The sequence below is a fragment of the Echeneis naucrates genome, chromosome 22 (genome assembly GCF_900963305.1).
Source record: "Echeneis naucrates chromosome 22, fEcheNa1.1, whole genome shotgun sequence".
Classification (NCBI taxonomy): domain Eukaryota; kingdom Metazoa; phylum Chordata; class Actinopteri; order Carangiformes; family Echeneidae; genus Echeneis; species Echeneis naucrates.
In genome coordinates this window covers 800016-819237 of record NC_042532.1, presented here as the reverse complement: position 1 = coordinate 819237, position 19222 = coordinate 800016, and the positions used below count along the sequence as shown (strand labels likewise).

The 19222-nt window shown below is 39.1% G+C and overlaps 3 protein-coding genes across 5 annotated transcripts in view; 2 read left to right on the top strand and 1 right to left on the bottom strand.

The window, feature by feature from the left end:
* Positions 1-778: 778 nt before the first annotated feature.
* Positions 779-8816, bottom strand: alkbh1 (alkB homolog 1, histone H2A dioxygenase). Its single transcript, XM_029494003.1, has 6 exons — positions 8518-8816; positions 7637-7745; positions 6801-6963; positions 5579-5669; positions 1523-1716; positions 779-1399 (listed from the first exon to the last, which is right to left on the bottom strand). Exons 1-6 carry the CDS (start codon positions 8653-8655, stop codon positions 949-951), a joined length of 1146 nt encoding a protein of 381 aa, XP_029349863.1. The 5' UTR covers positions 8656-8816; the 3' UTR covers positions 779-948.
* Positions 8817-8838: 22 nt separating this feature from the next.
* Positions 8839-11785, top strand: slirp (SRA stem-loop interacting RNA binding protein). Its single transcript, XM_029494004.1, has 4 exons — positions 8839-8939; positions 9500-9558; positions 9805-9912; positions 11578-11785. The coding sequence occupies exons 1-4, from the start codon at positions 8873-8875 to the stop codon at positions 11644-11646; spliced, it is 303 nt and encodes a 100-aa protein (XP_029349864.1). The 5' UTR covers positions 8839-8872; the 3' UTR covers positions 11647-11785.
* A 463-nt stretch (positions 11786-12248) lies between these two features.
* adck1 (aarF domain containing kinase 1) overlaps positions 12249-19222 on the top strand; it is a 63200-nt gene continuing 56226 nt past the window's right edge. For 2 of the 3 annotated variants that reach the window (XM_029493309.1, XM_029493308.1), the window contains exons 1-3: positions 12249-12491; positions 15379-15518; positions 15855-15938. In XM_029493309.1, the coding sequence (XP_029349169.1) occupies positions 15387-15518; positions 15855-15938 (216 nt within the window). In that variant the 5' untranslated portion in view covers positions 12249-12491; positions 15379-15386. The remainder of the gene's footprint in view (positions 12492-15378; positions 15519-15854; positions 15939-19222) is intronic. The other variant, XM_029493310.1, reaches the window with a different exon arrangement.

The following is a 19222-nucleotide window of genomic DNA, read 5'->3' as shown; positions in this document are numbered from 1 at the left end:
GTTTTTTCTATACATCAGTCCTACAACAGGTGACCTGACCTGGGTATACCTTAACCTCACCCAATGAAGGCTGGGATTTTTTTCTCGACCCAGAAAGCCCTGCACAGATATGCAGTACAGATTATGGATGGAGGATATTAATTGGCTTTATTTTTAATATGTTCATCTTGGCTGGAATAAATTCTACATTACTAGTAACTTGAGACTACTACTACTACTACTACTATCCAATAGATGTTTCAGGATGGTGTACCCAAAGATAACTGTATTTAAATTTTGATTTATTTATTAACATTGTTATTTGTCCATCCATCTTCTACTGCTTTTCTGTTTCTGGGTCGCGGAGGTGCTAGAGCCAATCCCTGCCAACGTGCTGGGCGAGGGGTGGGGTACACCCTGGACAGGTCTCAAGTCCATCACATGAACAAAGAGCAACAGAGACAAACTACCACTCACATTCGCATTCAGACCTACGGACAATTTAGAGTAACCAGTTAACCTAAATATGCATGTCTTTGGACAGTGGGAGGAAACCCATGCAGGCACAAGGAAAACATGCAAATTCTGCACAGAAAGGACCAAGGCCAGGGACTGAAGCCGCAACCTTTTTATTGTGACGCAACAGCGCTAACCACTATGCCGCCGTGCTGTTAATTGTTTAATTTCTCAAGAACTGAATAGTTGAAGAACTACCAAAGCCCCAACTGAATGTATTTGACTACTTATAATGGCCGAAATTACTTTTTGTAGTTGCACAAACACATACACACACATTGACAACAGTTCAGTTTGTTTATTTCCATATAAAGCAGGAAAGTGAGATCGAATCAAAAGTGGTCATTTGTGTGGTGATGCATTTTAAACTGAATAATTGACCACAGTGTTCAGATCACTGGTTTGAGCAGATCTAAACAGAGCCTAAATGAATGATACAGCATAGAGTCTGTCTCATGTTTCTACAGTATCAACAGAGTCACACCGAGGACTCTTCCTCTTCTGACTCACTCTGTTTGCTGGCCCTTCATGGTAACTGGCTGTCTCCCCAAAATCGGTCCCTTTGGGTGGAGTGGGTGTTTCTGGAAAGCACTGACCAGGCCCCAGCACCTGTCTGACAGTCACATTCACTCTGGAGCTCTGGATGTACCTGCAGCATACTGTCCAGTCTTGCTTTGATATCTGCTCCATTAGAGTGTTGGCCTGCAGGGTTGAGGCCACGTTGCCGCTGTACTTATCTAAAGTGATAAGTTCCTTGGGCACTGGGATGATGCGTGGGACAGCATGGTAAAGCAGACGGCTCTGTCCTGACATCACCATTATATCGCCACTGTGCATATACATAGCAGTGGGGGTGTCCTGTCTGTGTGTGCCTCCAAGGAGGAAGATAGCTGACTGTCCAAAACTAAAAAAGACAACAAGTGAAGGAAATGTTTCTACAGTTACACAGGCAACTATCCAAAAGATTGATTTTTTTGTATGACAAGACACTAAAATTACAACTCATTTACGAAAATACAAATCTCACCTGAATGACAGCAGTGGCAAACTGTGATCGAGTTCTGAGTTGTCCACATGGATTCCAAGAGAGGAATCTGATCGGTAGTAGTTGAGGATTGCAGCCTCTGCTTTGAATCCTGGGAATCCACAGGCAGCTGCTATTTGGTAGGACAGCAAGTGGAGGTCAGCTGGGAAAGGAGTGTGGTGGTTTGCAGAGTAAGTCTGTGAATGGAACAATGAAAGAAATTTGGATGTCGCAAAAGAAAAGGAATGTGAACAGATATTTCTTACCTTCATGGCCCATTAGGGCCTCCTTGGATTTCCTGGTAGTTCGGCTCTTATAAATTTGACTTTTAACCCAATTATATGTGTTCTTATTCTTATTCTTAATGTACTGTTTGCATTTTGTGACTATTTTAAGTGCATCTTTAAACCAGGTCTTAAGATTTTGGCCATCGGGCTTGTGGGTTTAGCATTTTGCGCTACTGGACCAACATCTGCTCTGAGGACACAAACACCTCTCCACTACAATGCGCATCCAAGAACACAAGAACAAAACATGCCTCCAGTCATCACACCTGGCTGGCTGGCTGGCTATGACTGCTGCCTCCACTTGACCCAGAGGATCTCTGAGCTGGAAAGGAAAATCTTCATTTTACGCCATCCGAGAAAGGAGGCGCAGATTATGGACGCTGCCGTAGGTCCGACCACCAAGTTTACACCTATCGGTGAGTTGGACTCACCTGTTCCACTGCCATGTCCGGAAGTTGCTGCTGCCCTCGCTGGCGATCGCTGGTCTTAGCTGGTAAAAAACCCAAGGCTCTGATCAGCTGCGCTCCCAGTCTGAGTCAGGAAGAGCCATGGACTGCTGACTATTAATGAAAGTGGACAGCCTGCCCGTGTCTTCATTACTCCTCAGCCACTCCAGCTGTCAAACAAGTTCTCAGTCATCCACACCCCCTCATGTCAGTCTCACCACTTATCCACCCCCCCCACATGATATTCAGGTGGTGCTGGAAAGCTCACCACCTGTTGCTCCAAGCCTCAATTTACCCCTGCACCCACTGTCCCCTGTTTGCCCAGACTACAGCAATAATCGAGTATTCCATAATCAGGAGAGTCCTTTTTGTACTAACGCAGTCAAACGCCGTTTTCCTGGCTCCACCATCCCAAAACTACTTTCAAAACTCCCAGGGGCTGCTGGACCCACTTCTCTCCTCCCTTAAGAGGTTGATTAAGCATGTGTGTTTTAATGACACATCTCACTGCCAGTCAGAGTTGACGAAAGAGGTTTTCAACTTGCTGTGTGGCTGCAGGAAATTTGTTTACATCTCTGGGCCTCTCCCCTCCATGACACGTAGAGTGTAGAAATTCATCAGAGCCCTCAGCCTCACTGCCTGGCTCCAGTTTGCCTGCACTTTAAACAGGCTTGGTTTTATTGACATTTTTAACCTACTCTGGAACTGGACCTCCTTTTATAGGGCCAACAGAGTCTGGGCTTCTATGTTTTAGCAGCTAACATCCAGGGGTCCAGTCCCCCCCTGCCCTTCCTCTACAGTTCCTCCAGAGCCCACTACCTCCAGCACTTGCTACCCCACCAACCTTTTCTTGGACTCTCTGTTGATACTTCATCCAGACCATCATCACAGACAGATCCTCCCGTCTTGGACACAATGACCACAGGACACCTGACCTGTGTTGTCTCTACATCCTGCACCCATCAGAAAACCATGGACAACCATCCCGTTATAAACCTCACCCAACAATATGGCGCTTTTAAATGTTCACTGATAAGCTAACAAATGTATTATTAATGACCTGTATTTAGATAATAAGATCGGGGTTTGTTTGACTGAAACCTGGCTTGGCACTGGCACACCAGCTGTCACTGAGGCCTCCCCACAAAATTTTACATTTTATTTTCTATCAGGGAAGGTTGAAAAAGTAGCAGCTCTTGTTTGCACCTTAAGAACAACAAAGGGATGTTCCCCTGAATAATTACACAACCTTTGAACACCATGCATTTCTTTTAAGCAATCCTACTATACTCATATTATACTTGCGTTACAATTTACAGACCACCAAAACCTAATTTACACGTAGACAATAATTGTGACACATTTATAAATTACTTCACAAACCTCTTACTGTAAATTACATTGATTTTAAGCAACATGTTTTAAGCCACAAAATTGAGGTTTTCATTATTGGTCCTGAAAGGCAAAAGACAGAAACTTCTGCCAAAATTTCTAGATTTCTAGAATCACAATGGATTAATAACCTGTGTGTTCTTTTTGACTCTGAGCTTGATGTTATTCCACATATCAGGAAAAAAAAAGAAAGAAAAGATTCATATTAAAAACCTAGCCAGAGTGCACCAGTTTCTCTTTCTTGCCAACAAGGAGGTGCTGATGCATGGTTTTATTTCTGGTCATTTAGATTATTATAATTCCCTGCTGGTCTTCCCAAAAAGAGAATTTCACACTTTCATCTACCCCAGAATTCAACTGCACGAGTACTGACAAAGACCAAAGGGCAGATGCACATTACAATACTTTTAGAACCACTGCATTGGCTTCCATGCATTTCAGGATCTTTTATGAGAAAAAATTATTCACGCTATGATCGCTTGTGGACCGAGAGGTCATCTGGTACTGGCCTTTCAGAATCAGACGTTCCAAGGGTAAGAACAAAAACCTATGGTGAAGCATCATTTCAATTCTATTTTTTGTATATTCTCTTGGTTTTTATACCTGTCTATATTTTATGTAAATTCTTAACTGATTAGTTTTTATTCTCTAATCATGTGCTCTGAAAAGAACAATAGAAAGGCCTACATGTCACCGCAAAAGCCAAGAGCGAGACAGTGAGAGAGGGGCACGTCATCAGAGGGCATCAGAAAACAATTTGAAAGTTTTCAGGTTTGAGTACAAAAATAGCATTGTCCATATATCAGTCCATATAGAGGTTAGCAATGTCTCACTTGGAAAAAGCAGAGATTGCATGAGTTATGTCCAGTTGGTGTATTGTGCATGTACATGGGTGGTAGGTACCATTACTTTGTCTGAAGTCTATAGCTCATGTCAGATCCTGGACCCTAATGAACATCTGCCCTGCAGAAAGTGGGCCCTTGAAACTTCAAGTAATATAACTGAGATGTCACAAACAACCAGTCTTGCTTGTTGTCACTTGGAAGAAAGAGAAGAGCAGATATATGGGGAAATATCACTTTTGATACTAAGACCAACAAGAGCCATTGCATTGCATTGTTATCCAACCAAGAATACAACAAACCTGAAACAATGTTTGCGGGTGAGTCATCCTGACACTAAGGTAAGCTTGCAATTGTGATTTGGTGAGCTACTGGTGTGTTTCTGCCAAGCTATGAATTTAAGACACCAACGCTGTCTTGTAACGTTTGCAGATTAAAAAAAAAAAAAAGTATTTGTCATGTTAATTTGTGACATGCATAGCACATAGCACAATCTTTTAAGAGGCTTGGCATTCATTTGAAATGTTTTTGAGAGCTTCAGGCATTGACATAGTTTCAGCTGAGTACTATTGATAGTTTATTTTTTTATTTTTTATTTATTGGTTTATTATATACTACTGGAACTGCTGCTTTTATTTTATTTTCATGGAGAATACAATTTGCAGTTTGTTATGATTACTGCACATCTTAGTAAGGGCAGGTCATGTTTTTATTTATTTATTTATTTAATTAATTATTTTTGTAGTTGAGAGATGCCCTTTAATTCAACTTGTCACAGAAGTGGAATTTTTTGTATTGCACAATCAAACCTTAGCTATTCTATAAAAATTAAATAGAAGTTTAATTTAATCTAGGTTAAAATTATCATCTCAGATACCTTGTATATGATTACATGAGAATTTAGTCGATAATCTATTGTTTTTGACTAAATTAATTAAATAATAAATTAAAATAAAGATATTTGGTTGACTAAAACTAGATTACAACTAAAATTGTTTAATGACTAAATGGTGGCTAAATTATATTTTTGTCTTAAGACTATGACTAAAACAAAATTTAACAATTGCTGTCAAAATTAACAGTGTTCCCTACCTTGGTATCCCAGTTGTAGTGATATCCCAGAGTGACCCATCGCAGCCTTTCTAGGAGAGTCAATGGTTTTCTCTTTTCAGAGGGAGAAGAGCTATGGAGTCAAGCAAAGAACACATTTGCACACAGTGGTCAGACCTGGTATTACCAACTGTCTTGGGTGACACAATCATGAGTGGACACTTGAATGAGCAGGTGCGAATGCAGCTAAAATGCACTGAAAACTCTTGAGATTTTATCACTGAGACCATGTTCAAAGGTAGTCTGGACCACTGGGCCCTTTTGAGATTTGACATCAAAGGTTGGCATATTAACCTTTCCCAAAACTATACAAGCACTGATTTAGTAATGCATTCCTATAACAATATCAGTCTCATGTCTTATATTAGATATCATTAGTTTTTTCTTTTTTTAATCAGACATCTAGTTTTAGGTTTGTTTACCTGACATGTTTCGACGTACGTAACTGCCGTCTTGCTCAGAATGTCACCAGATGTTGTTGGTGACACATTTTATCAGCAGATGTTTCTGAAGGCGTGACCTTCCTTATTGGGTTGACAGGTCGGTCACACCTTCTGCTGTCTGTTCTAAAAACTAATAATATCAGATTCCTGATGGACAGATGTAGCAATTCCAATGTAAGCACTTGAGTTGAGGGACGGTTTGTGATTTGGGTTGTTATGCTATTATAGCTTAGATTTAGAGCGAGTTGTAGAAGCCTCCAACTTGGTTTTCATATTGCATCAACTGATCCTGGTTCATATGATGCCAGTTAAGGAATTTTATCAAACATGACTCACTTTTTCACATTGGAAGCAGGTATGTGAAAAAGGGAGTTGTCACAGTTGTTTGTTACACCTGAAATTACATTACAAATATCCTCTTGAAACCTGGCAATTAATTTTTGTCCTATGTAGTGGTAGATGAACATATGAGATACGTTAAATGTATATAAATATGTACTGTGTCTGTTTTCATTGGCCAGATGAAAAACTGCTTTTACTCTTGTTCATCATTTCCTGTTCAACGTGATTCTTTCTTCCACTGTTTTTTTTTTTTTTTTTGTTTAAATGGAATATAAATGAACATACAAAGACTTAAACTATCTTACTCGTTTCCTCACTACTCAATAACATCAATGTCACTTTTCCTATAACTGGTAGATCTGTGTTGTTTGAACAACTAACAGCCTAGATCAGAATAGAATGAGTACAGCTAGTCATACGTGAGGCCATGTATGCTCTTCCCCCAAATGTCCTCTGTTTCAGAAGGAGACATGTGCATGTCCAGGTTACAGATGTTGGGCCTCTGAGGATATGTCTTCAGGCACTGTCTGACCCAGAATGGTTGGGAGCCCAGCAGGAATGGGTTGCTGATAAAGATGAACCCTGAGCAGCACATAACATTGCAGTAATGAGTCATATAGACAGAAAGTGAAAATAGTTTGATACCAGTATTGCTGGAAAACACAATTTACTGTATGGTGGTGGTTTAGAGGCTGCCAATGCTAATCTGCTGTGGAAAAACAAGTGTGCGTTCACACTGCCTGTATGGCTGTTTTGGCATTATTCCTGCCAGCTGTAGTTTGCAAGATACTTCACTGTTGGCTTCATCATTATTTCAAATTCATTTCTAATTATTTTTTTATAGAAAACATCTGTAAAATATTACTATGTCATCTAGGAAGTGATAAAATGGTTAAAATTTATGTTTGTCACATCAGATCAGCCTAGACACATACTATAGTGTAAGGTGTCAGTTTTGAGTAACATTGCTTCTAGGACATCAAAATGGCTGTGAACACTTTTCTCTAAGCACTTTTGCTGCCAGATGTGAATGTCACTCGTGAAACAAGGTGAACTTCTAGATCATGCAATTCAGCTGTGTGACATCATGTAAACAGTCTGTGTCTTCTCCCATTTGTTAACATGTGAACTGAAATGAAAACAAAGATATCCCATAGACACTACACCCTAACCATTTTTCTATTTTTTTCAATCAAATGAATTTAGTTTTGGTCAGAGTGGGTGTAAAACTCTTGTGTGTCTGTTCTGTATTTACCTGGGTAGCCCTGTAGACCAAACACTTCCCAGTCTCTGACAGGCTTTAATCCAACCCTGGCAGCCTCGACGTCACTTACTGCCGCAAAGTCCAATTTCGCCTGAGCTACCTATTAATCACAAATAAACAAGAGCACACATGGCAACATCAGCCATGTGGTCCAGTAAGGCATTAGCCAGAACTTTGTTTAACAAGCAATCCCCTTTAATCTAATGTAATCCAATGTAAACCAATACAAGTCAAAACTTCTGGTCTGGCAAGGATGGCAATTTATTAATAGCTAATGAATTTGAAGCTGTACGGTAGTTTTATTACACAACAATAAAAACTGATATTTATGTAAGTAAAAGATGTGTATGTATCTTAAATTGCTGTTGTCTTGACCTAACGCCCTTATCTCTGTGCCCACGATTCCATCCTTATTCGTTAATTCAAATCAAATCAGTTTTATTTATATAGCGCCAAATCATAACAAAGTTACATCAAGGCACTTTACATATAGAGCAGGTCTAGACCAGACTTTTTATAAAATTAAGAAATTAAATTGAGAAAACACGTCCGCAGTTTATGGAAATATACATACTGCATATTAACTTTCAACAACAGTCCAAAAACATATGTTTTTATGTATGCTCATTTAGAAGTACACCGCATTGATTATACTGCTCTCGGTACACCAGGGTACTGCCAGTCAACCTAACTTGCTTCTAGATATGACAGTACTTTTGCTTTGGGGTACTGAACCATATAATCACTTCCTGACAACTAAAAATATCGTTAGGTTGTCAAAAAACGAACAAAAAACGAACAAACAACGGTTAAATTGAAACTTTAACACGTGATTCTCGGAAACACGTTTCTTGTTTTGACATTTCGCTCACCTTATCACTTGGTACAGCTTTAGAGAAGTCAAGGACATCACTGAAATCTGGCGGAGGGTTCCGTCTCTTATAAAATTTAAATAATTTTCTAAAGGCGTCTTCTCCATTCTCCACCATGGAGGCTGCCATCTTGGCCATGCTGTAAATTGCTACCCGCTCAAGCGTTTAAAACTAACATTTTGGACAAAGAAAAAAAAGCATAAACAATCTGAAGAAAACACTCATCGATCGATTTATCTCTCGTACTCCTATTCACCACATTGTTCAGTCAAAGCTGAAGCCGAGCAACCCCGGGTTGGGTCACGTGACGTTTCGTCACAGGTCACAGGTCACAGTGTCATATCATCACCAAGACATGGCGGCGTCCTCCAAGAAAACGTTCGAGCTTTTCGTGTCTAGAATACCATGGACTGTCGCAGGCAGTAAGTTGATTTAATGTATTAAAGTCCTTCATACTCAGTCAGAGGTGTATTCAGAGGCTCCCATTTTAAACAGTGAATTGTTTTATAGCCTACTACTATAAGCAGGCCTGCCTGTCATATCGTCTCTGTCTCTGTCTTTGCATGTGAGGGAGTGATGCCCCAAGAGAAAACGGTTTTTTGATCTCAACACCGCAGTTCTCCACTCCTCTCACAAGATAGCCTGAATGTTTAAATAGACCTAAATACTGAAGCCAACACTGAAGAAACTTAAATATTCATTTATTCTGGTAGCATCCTGTTTAATGACATCAAGGTCACTCCAATGGTTAACAACAGCAAACAGATTTTATTGAAAAAGTAAAATAGCCATAGGTTTTATTGCTTTTGTCTTAAACTGCATAAGATTTAGTCAATAGCTCACAATCATCTGTGACTTGTATACTCAAGTGCCAGTAATGCTGTACTACTCCTTGTAATTCAGGTCTCAAGACTTGTAAGATGAGAAAAGTTGAATAAAACCTGAGCTTGAGAACTTGAAATATCCTGTGTTCATGTTTCAGAGGAGACAAGGGAGTACTTTGCGCAGTTTGGCACAGTGAGGAAGTGTCTTCTGCCATTTGTAAGTCGTGCCAACATCACAATGACAAACTAACTATAAATCAGTATTTACTGTTCTGTTGGTACTATACCTATACTGCTAATATGTGCACTTTTTGTGTTTTTTTTTAATCACAGTTGTATACATCAGTTTAAATAAACCATGTAGCTGATGTTGATGCTCAATATTTGACTATAATAAACCTGCTAAATATTGCATGAGCTCCTTGTGTTTGTATGTGTGACTGTGAGCTGTAAATTGTCTTAGGACAAAGAAACAGGCTTCCATCGAGGCTTCTGCTGGATTGGATTCACAACAGAGGAAGGCCTGAACAATGCACTTCAGAAAGACCCACACATACTGGAGGGAGCCAAGGTAAAAATAATACTTATTAATTAATAATCATTATCACTCATAGGGATGTCTTTGTTCTATTCATGTCAGCATCATGTTGGTTTCACTGTAACTTGTGATAGGTTGAGGTTTTTGAGATAGAGTTATGTGAGGTACTTGGTCAGTGTATCTGTATATCACAAGTATTAAATTCTGATCAGCATGCTGCCAGATCTAGGAAACGGCTGGCTCAAGCCCATCCAAAACCTGCCTTAGCCCACCCTTAGTCCTCAAATCGTATATCATTTTTTTGCAAACCTGTTTTGTTTGGAGATGGGGAAATGGTAAAAGGCTCAAACGGGCTAGCAAAATCAAACATAACCTGAATGCATCTCGTCTCTGATTGGTGAGCGGGCGCCTCCTGTTTTATAAAACAAAACAAAACACGCAGCCCGAGAGCACTAAATGTAGGTCCTACAGTAGAGGCAAGGCAGATTAACGTGCAGTACAGCAGTGTGTTGGAACACTAATGACCAGATAATGCTTCATTTTAGGACCTTGACATAATCTGTCAGATGTCTATTAAATGGCAGTTGACCACAAGAAGATTTTATTAATGGCTCATGTTATATTTAAATTTGCATGGCTTCTAATGATACGTATGATAAACTAGGCTGCTAGGCGTTAGCACTAGCTGTTCAACTGCAAATAGTTAAATTGTTGCCCAGTGGAAACACATGAAATATATGATATGATATAGATATAGATATAAATATATAAATGTCACTGTGTGAGGCTGTCTTACGCCAAGTTAGAACGTCCAATGGAAGTGAATTTTCCTGGGTTTCTGTACTGTTATTGGCGAAACACAGGTGTTTTTTATGTGTTATTAATGTCGCTATGTGACTGTACTTTTCAATGTGTTACATAGTTAGGACATATAATGTCAGGTTTAATATTTCGAGATTGTGCAAAAATGGCTCATGTATGTTTTAGGATATTTTATTGTTTTTGGACTCTGGCTGACTATCTACCTGCTGTGTTTTCAATCTCCATGGCAACGGGAGAGCAGAAACAACGAAGATATCAAACCTGATGCTATATGGTCTAACCAGATAACACATTGAATAGTACAGAAACATTGCATTAATAACAGTTTAATAAAAAGAGGTTTCATTTCCTGGGGGCTGGGCCTTCCCAAAGGTCAGATCCTAGAATCGTGCCTGATTCTAGCCACTTAAAAAAGTACTCATGGAATAAAGCTAACATTGGATAAAGTGTGGATGTGGAATAGTTCAAAGACTTTGTCTTACCTCTTTTGGAACTAAATTTTTTTCAACAAATCAATGAATTACTACACTATGCTCAGGGTTTATAGACTGAAACAGCTGATCCGCAGAGTAATACAACAATTAAATATTAAAGAAATAATGAACAAATTAACCCTATAAATCTATTGGGAATTGATTTATATTTAAATCAGTGTATGCTCATTCAAGAAAAGTCAAGAGCAATTGCTTTGTAGTGAAAAATTAACAGTGCAATTGTCAAAGAAGAAAAAAATCAACAAAATATATGCTAAAAGTATGTTTTTGAAAATTGCTCTCATAATTTTTGAGCATTAATAGGACTTGGGACACAGCCTGGAAATACAGATATTTTTGCATGCTTTGTATCTTAATTATTCTGTCTATTATGTGCTCTCAGCTCCAGGTTCAAAGGAACAGACGTGCATTCTCAGGGCAGAGGTCAAACACATCTACTGAACATGACTGAAGCCCCCTGGTAATTCCTTTGCTTGTAACCCCTTGTGACTCCTCATTTCTTGTTCAATAATTGTGACATCATTTACTGTCAGGGATCGTCCTTCCAGTTCTAACTGAACACCATTCAATAAAAACTGTATATAATTTAATTCTGTGCCAGTGTTGTCTCTGTAATGTTTTATGTTGTAGTTATAGTATGCCATTTAATTTTGCTATAGTAAAGGATGTGAAATTTAAATTCTATTTCCCATTTTTCTTTTTAAATGTTTTACAAGGAAAATTGAACCAAGAAATGGTACATATCTTTTCACTTTCACTCTCTTTGATGGCACTTGACTGATCTGACTTTGAGCTTTTGTTTCCCCATTGTCAACTTTCTTTGATATTATGACGCTTTCTTTAAAGTCAAAGGACAAAACTGGCAGATGAAGCAGATTTTTTTTTCATTCTAATACATTTTTCGTGTTTTGTAAAAGCTTGATTGTTTCATTTTAAGTCTCCTGAATCATAAAAAAAATATATATATATTCAGTCTTCAGACATATTTTGAGTATCAGCTGATCACTGTCTGACGCATGTGAAATACGTCATCTCTTGTGTAGTTCTGAACGTTAGTAAACAGCGACAGTCAAGACATATAACCTTGCTGTGGGATCCATTCACTTGACATCTTCATTGGCAATATAAAGGTTGACTTGGCTAAATGTTGAACCATTCCATGAACCCGGAAGTTAATGTGCACGTAGCAGTCTGCTTCTCCAGCTATACTAGTCCGTCGGATACATCGCTCTCACGTGGGAAACTACGTGAAGAGGTCAAAACAAGACCGGCGAGTGAGAGACAACAGAGAAACAGGTAAGAGTGAGTCCAGCGTGAATTGGACATTTAACTCCTGACGGTTCAAAGTAGACATGCGACAGTTTCTCGTGTGATATCGTGTTTGATGCGAAATGTAGAAAGTCATTGCATAACGCTAACATTCTAAGTACTGATAGGGCTTTTTAGGTCTTATCATCGAGCAGGATTCAAATCATGATGAATGCATAATGAAGGTATCATCTGAAAATCCGTAAGTCATACGTCATTTTCTAATGAAAAATACGCAAATTGTTTCAAAACCTAGACATTTTATTGAACTTGATTTTTATTTTGAAGTGCCAATAATTCACTTCCTTTTCCTGTGTGTCCACGGATGTCCTGTCTCCGGCAAATTTCTCAATCTCGGTTTTCTCGCCTGTTGTTCGAAACATACAACAAAATATACCATGTGATATAATTTGCTTCAAAGTTTCCTCAAAGTTTAAATATATATGTATAAATTAGCTTAAACTAAATTGTGATAAAAGGAATTGCCTTGCTTTTTTTTGATTGCTCGAACGCCAGTCAGTCAGATAGATATATATAGCATAGATAGATATAAAAATAGACAATGAGACACACAAAGAATGCCATTTAAGTACAGTATGGGAATATCGAATAAAAAAACTATAGATAGCGCTGTGTTTACCGATCAGTAACAGGTAAATTAAGGTGCAGCAGTTATTATGAGTATTGCATAATTGTTCTCAATCACATGAGGCCTTGAATGTACTTCAATAACCAGAAGAAGTATTCTTCATGTACATCCCCTGCTGAACTGCTATTTGACTGTGTGTGTGTGTGTGTGGGTGTATATGTATGGCAGCTTGCTCAGAGGCACTGTGTGGTGGGTGAGCGTCATATATTAGGGCAAGTATGATAGGGCAAGCTGTGTTTAGAAAATTAATCATCTTGCTGTAAGAGGTCTTCACAGTTCAAAATGTCAGAGCTTAAAGAACTATAGGACCTTGATAAGTGATGATAGGCACCATCCTGTGGTTAGAAGTGCTGCTCAGACACGTCGTCGGAGACTGCGGGAGAGATGAGGAGAGCTTTCTCCCGTCTCTGGTTTTCGGAGCTAGGGATGCAGCGATTAACCGATTGTACTATTAACTGCGCTTTAAAACGAATTGTCTGTTCTCACTCTCAAAAAATGGACACTATCTTGGTACAATATTTTCGGCGCAACCTGCATGGAACGACAACAAAGTAACACCAGAGGTGCAGCTGCTTACAGTGCCGTGCGTACCAAGTGGCTTGGAGGCTACGCTACTAGTGATGATAACTCCGGCTGTGTTTAGAGAGGCGGTGCTTTTGGCACGGGTCACTAAAAAGAGCCAACTCTTTCGGCTCCCAAGTCGCTCCTCAGATTTTTTTTTTGTTGCTTAAATTAATATATTACCACAAACAATGTACAATTATATGTAAAATTAATTACTCAATGTAAAAAACATACATTATATAAAATGTTCATAATTTATATATCTTTTTATACTCAACATTGAGCAGAGTGTTCCAAAAATAAATACATATAAACAAGTACAAAAACAAATCTCTGATTGTATACTTATTTATTCATCAACTTTTAACTATTTAGTGTGAAACACCAATAAATACAAAAAAATAAATAAATACATAAAAACAATAACAATAAATAAACATGTGTAACACAAAAAGAAAAACAGTTAATAGTTTCAGCTAGTCTTTAGGGAAGATTGGCATTGAGGGACGGATGTGGCCGCAATACACAATCTCTGTACCATCTCATGTGCAAGGCATGTCAAGAGTGGCAGCAAAATGACCCTAGAACTGTGGTATCTGGACCAAGATCCCCTAACCCTCCATGGATCAGATATTTTTGAAGCACAGATGCTGAATTGAAATGAAATCTGGGGAATGTAGAGCCAAGTCAATACCTTGAACTGATTGCTATTCCTCAAACAATTCTTGAACTGTTGTTGCAGTGTGGCAGGAAGCATTATCCTGCTGAAAGGGGACACTGATATTATGGGACACTGTTTCCACAAAAGACTCAAATTGGTTTGAATGAGGCTAAGGTCAGGGTTAAGCGTTAAAGTAACATTCACATGAATGAAGGACACAAGGTTTTCCTCCCAAACTGCCAAAAAGCATCACACTCTCTCCATCAGCTTGTCTTTCCATAATACATCCTGGTGACATGTAATCTCTGTGTAAGAGATAAAACACACCATCCACATAACATCAAAGGAAACCGGATTGGTCAGAGCAGACTGCCATAGCTCTGTTGGGCAGTTTTGATGCTCACATGTTCATTGTAGTTCATAGTTTTTCTTTCGTGGGAACACTTATGTTACGTACTAAACACTGCACACTGGGAACATCCCATATTTAGCACGTCTGTGAATTATGCTCACCAGCTGTCTACATTGTTGGTTGACCTCTGAAAAGTTGTATGTATTGTTGCATTAGAAGTGCATTGGGGCCAGTCAGTATCCAGTGAGCTTTAGAGTCAGCTTTAGAATTTAAAAAGGCTGGAAAATGTGTCATAGACCAGGATAGCAATAGCACATCTAAGTTCCGAGTGTCTTATTAGAGGAAAGAATCCAATGTTTCCCTAAAGGCAGACCGACATTGACAAAAATATGAAAAGACAGGTCAGACTATCAATGTGTCACTTGTTAGGATGGTAGTTGCTCTGAAGGCAGGGGAGCTATTAGACCGTGAACAGTTGTTCTGGCACTGCTACAAAGGGAAATGGGGATCTTCAATGTTGTCATATTTCTACATTGATGAACCATTGGCATGCTTTCAGCTTTCTCTGCATGTTACGCTCTTTTTTTCATAAACTCACTTTGGGAGGTTTCATTTTACCATATTTTTACGGTCATTCTTCGTCCCACAGTGCCTCTCATGGCTGGTCGGCTCCTCAAATTGTCCTCTCTGGCTACAGCACTGTTTGCATCCTCTGGGTTTTATTTGAACAGCAGACAGCTGGACCTTAATGACTTGAGCGTCATCCGCTTTGGACGAGCTGCAGCCACTGTGAGTTTCTTAAAACCCCTGTCTTGAGAGTCTTTATTTGGGGATTGTGAATTTTTTTTAAATGTTACTTGTCTGTTTGATTGAGTTTTTTTATTCAGAGATGTGTTTCACAAATTAAATGATACAATATCAACCAATCTATACCAATGGAAGTGGGGTTCTGTCACCCAGTGCTCTCAGAAATCATACCACTCATGTTAATTCAACATCTGACAATGACAGTACGATTCCATAATTTGACCTCCGATGAAAATCTGTGTACTTTTTTAACTCATTTTACAATTTGTGGTTTGTGGTAACGCAACCTCCTACATGTTCTGGTTCTTGTGTCAACAGACGGCGGTCATCAGCTATGATTATCTGACTGCGTTCAAACACGTGGAGTATGGAACAGAGGAATACTGGGCGCTCAAGTCCAAGGTAGATCAGAAATGTTGTGTTTTTTTAATACTAATAATAAATAAACTCATAATAATAAGCTGATGGCAAGAATAATAACTCAGAGCAACAATAATCAACAGTACAACTATCACTTCTAATCAAGCGTCATTCCCTTTTATATTTTTTGGGGGCTTGTAGAGATGTGTGTAGGCTCTGCCCTCAGGAATGATGGGTTTCAATTGGTTCAAGGTTTCAATATGTTGTTCTTGAGATGGACTGTTATTTTCTCTGTTGAGATAAAAACAATGAGAAGGTAACTTCAATTGTTGATGTGTAATATCTCCTTTGATTTCCAGTTTAGCAGGATTGTATACCTGGTGATTGTTAACAATCTAAACAACAGGTTTCTCTATTTGGTTGGGAGGTAGATTTATGAGATATCTTTGACTAGGCAAGGGCAAGGCAAAGGTAGGGAGATGGTGAGACTTTCTATATCAACCGCTTTCTTTTATCTGCCATTGGTGCATACCATGCAGGGCTTGTCCTGTGAGTCACTTCATGACTTCCTGATCTACTCATGGAACTTTGTCAGATGAAATAGCCAGGAAGAGACAGCATCATTAGTCCTTGGCCTCTTTCCTTTTGCTAAGTGTGCAGCAGACCTTAGGGTGCTGGTCTTTTGGGGAAACTGTCCAGGGATTGTGAGATTCTTCCTTGTTTTATTATCAGTAGTTTCTATGTCCTCCTCTGGGCAGTTTATCATGCTAGTGTGGTATCTGATCACAGGCAGGACAAAAAGGTCTTGATAGCTCTGACCTTTCCCAATTCACTGACTTCTGGACTTGCCTACCTTCTGTGTAGATATATTGCTTTCCATACAACAAACCCATGATCAAAAGCAACTTCAAGATCTTTCTCAGTCAGAAGAGGATATTTCATGGTTGGTGAAAGGAAGAGGTGCAAAGTGAGTTTTAGGAGGATTGTAGCAAAGAGGAAGCTACAGTACAGTATCACCAGCAGAGGGGCATGAAGGGGAGAAGAACAGTCACTGGCTATAAAGACAAGAACATCCAGGCAACATTAAAGTATGTGGACAAAGTTCTACAACAGTGTTGGGATCGCCTTCCACGTGCTCTGAAAAGAACAATAGAGAGGCCTGCATGTCCCTCCTGAAGGTGTTGCGGACACTCAGAGCGGATCCCTCTCTCTCTTTAACTCTCTCACTCCGAGGAGCGGCGCAACCAAAGTAAGAGGCTCATGTCTAAGGCAGAGACAATTAGAATAGTGTGCATTGCATTTTGTTTTATCGTGTCTTTTGTTTACCTGGGATTGAGTTCTATTTGTTTGTCTGCTTTGTTTTATTTCCCTTAAATTCCACAAGCCGCAAAATTGATTGGTGATACAGATCTTGTGTCGGCCGTCACCATGATCAGTGATTGCGCAATATCACTAGTTGAAGGACGAATACCTGACCCTTGAACTCCGTTCGCCAGCTCGGCTATTGTGTGGAGATATTGTAATAATCAACTATGGTGATGTCGTCTGCGATCTCTTTCTCCTTCCCTTTTCTTCCCCTGACACCCTCCTGAAGCTGCAGGCTAACTACTATATAATGCTATACTATACTATATCATTCTTTGATGGCTTTTCACGATTGAAGAGTTTTGCCTCAAGACAGAAAAAGTGAAGAAAACATATTGACTGCTGGACTGACAATGAGCTCTTTATTTTTACTTAACATAGAATCATGTTCTCATATGGCCTTTGTTTTCTTTTAACTGCTACCTATCAGCTGGTGGTTACTTTGAAAGCTTTTGCATATGTCAGGTGTCTTATTAACATAATCCCCCTTTGACTTGAGGCAGCAAGGGGAAAGCCACAGACAAAGGGTCCCAAGAACCTTTTAGTTCCTCCAAGAGAATTATCAGGAACTAAAAGTTCCTTATAGAGCCTTATACAGGTATTCAGAAGGATACAGGCCTTCAGTGAATGAAGCAACAAGAAGTGCCCTTTTCATGTCTTAGCCCCCTTAGTCAAAGTTTAAGGCAAATACATTGCAGTGGTGCACATATATAAGCAAGTGCACGGTAAACAAAACTGCTGTCTCAATTGATGCTATCTACTGAAAATTAATTTTTTCCTCTGCAAGCTCAGAAAGTGCTTTTTGTAATCAGTGGTGAGTGAAATGTGACAATCAATCCAGGGGCTGTTGTATATGTTTCTCTGGCTTGAATAAGGCTGGTTCGTTTGTCTATGTATTCTATCAATCTTACTGTTTGATGATAGGGAGATTAACAAATCGTCAGTTTCCAGTCAATAACTCTGTATGTCCTCACAAGGAATTTGTCTAATGGCTTGTCTGATGCCAGTCCAGGTATGTCCACTATAAGTTTATATATTATACTTTTAAATGATGGAATATTTATAGCATTTGTGCCATACAATGATTATTTCATACTTAAACTGTATGTTTGTTTCTTATTTCTTGTTTCTTGTGGTGAGGGACACATTTGACTACATAGTTAATTGGCTCTGGTTGCCGCATTTAATTTTCCTTATTGTTAGTTTGGAACCCTTAGCTTGTCTCTTGGAAGAGCTGTCAAGCTTCACTCAAAAGTCACCTAAGCAGCCAGTCATTCAGGCTCATGGTGCCACCTAAAGACCTAACTTTGAAGACGTGTATTACATGACAAAAATCCTGTGATGATACAAAGTTTGACCCTCTGAAAGTCTGAATGCAAGAGTGTTGTGCAGCGCATCTCGAGCATGCAAAGTTGACATTTTTGACGTTTATTGCCAACAAACACAGAAATCCTGGTGAAAACAACAAAATAAGAAAATAGATAGATAAAAAGTTCATATAAAGATTGATGGAAAATGTAAAAGCAGGCCTACTAGGTGTGTGTGGTGGAAGGGTGGGCGTGGTTGTGAACGATGACTATACTAGGGACCTCATTTACAGAACAATGGTGACAAGTTGGGAAAATTAGGATAGGTTCACAAAGGATATCGACACTCTGGTTATAACAGAAGTGCTACTTAAAAAAACACACGAACAATGCATTATTTCTGGAAATGTCATCAACTTGTGGCAAGTATGTGGTAGCAGTATTAGGGTTAGAATATGTTGATTTGTCAGATCAAACATAAAAATAAATTAAAGATGCACTTCTACTCATTCATCATTGTAATTTTTTGCCATTTTTTGCTTTAACTGGCCCAAAAAAACTACATTTGAATTAAAGGAAAAATAGTCATTGGTGGCAGCTGAAATTGCATTATTAATAGGTGTGTCTTAGCTGGAATACAAGAAAATGCAACCC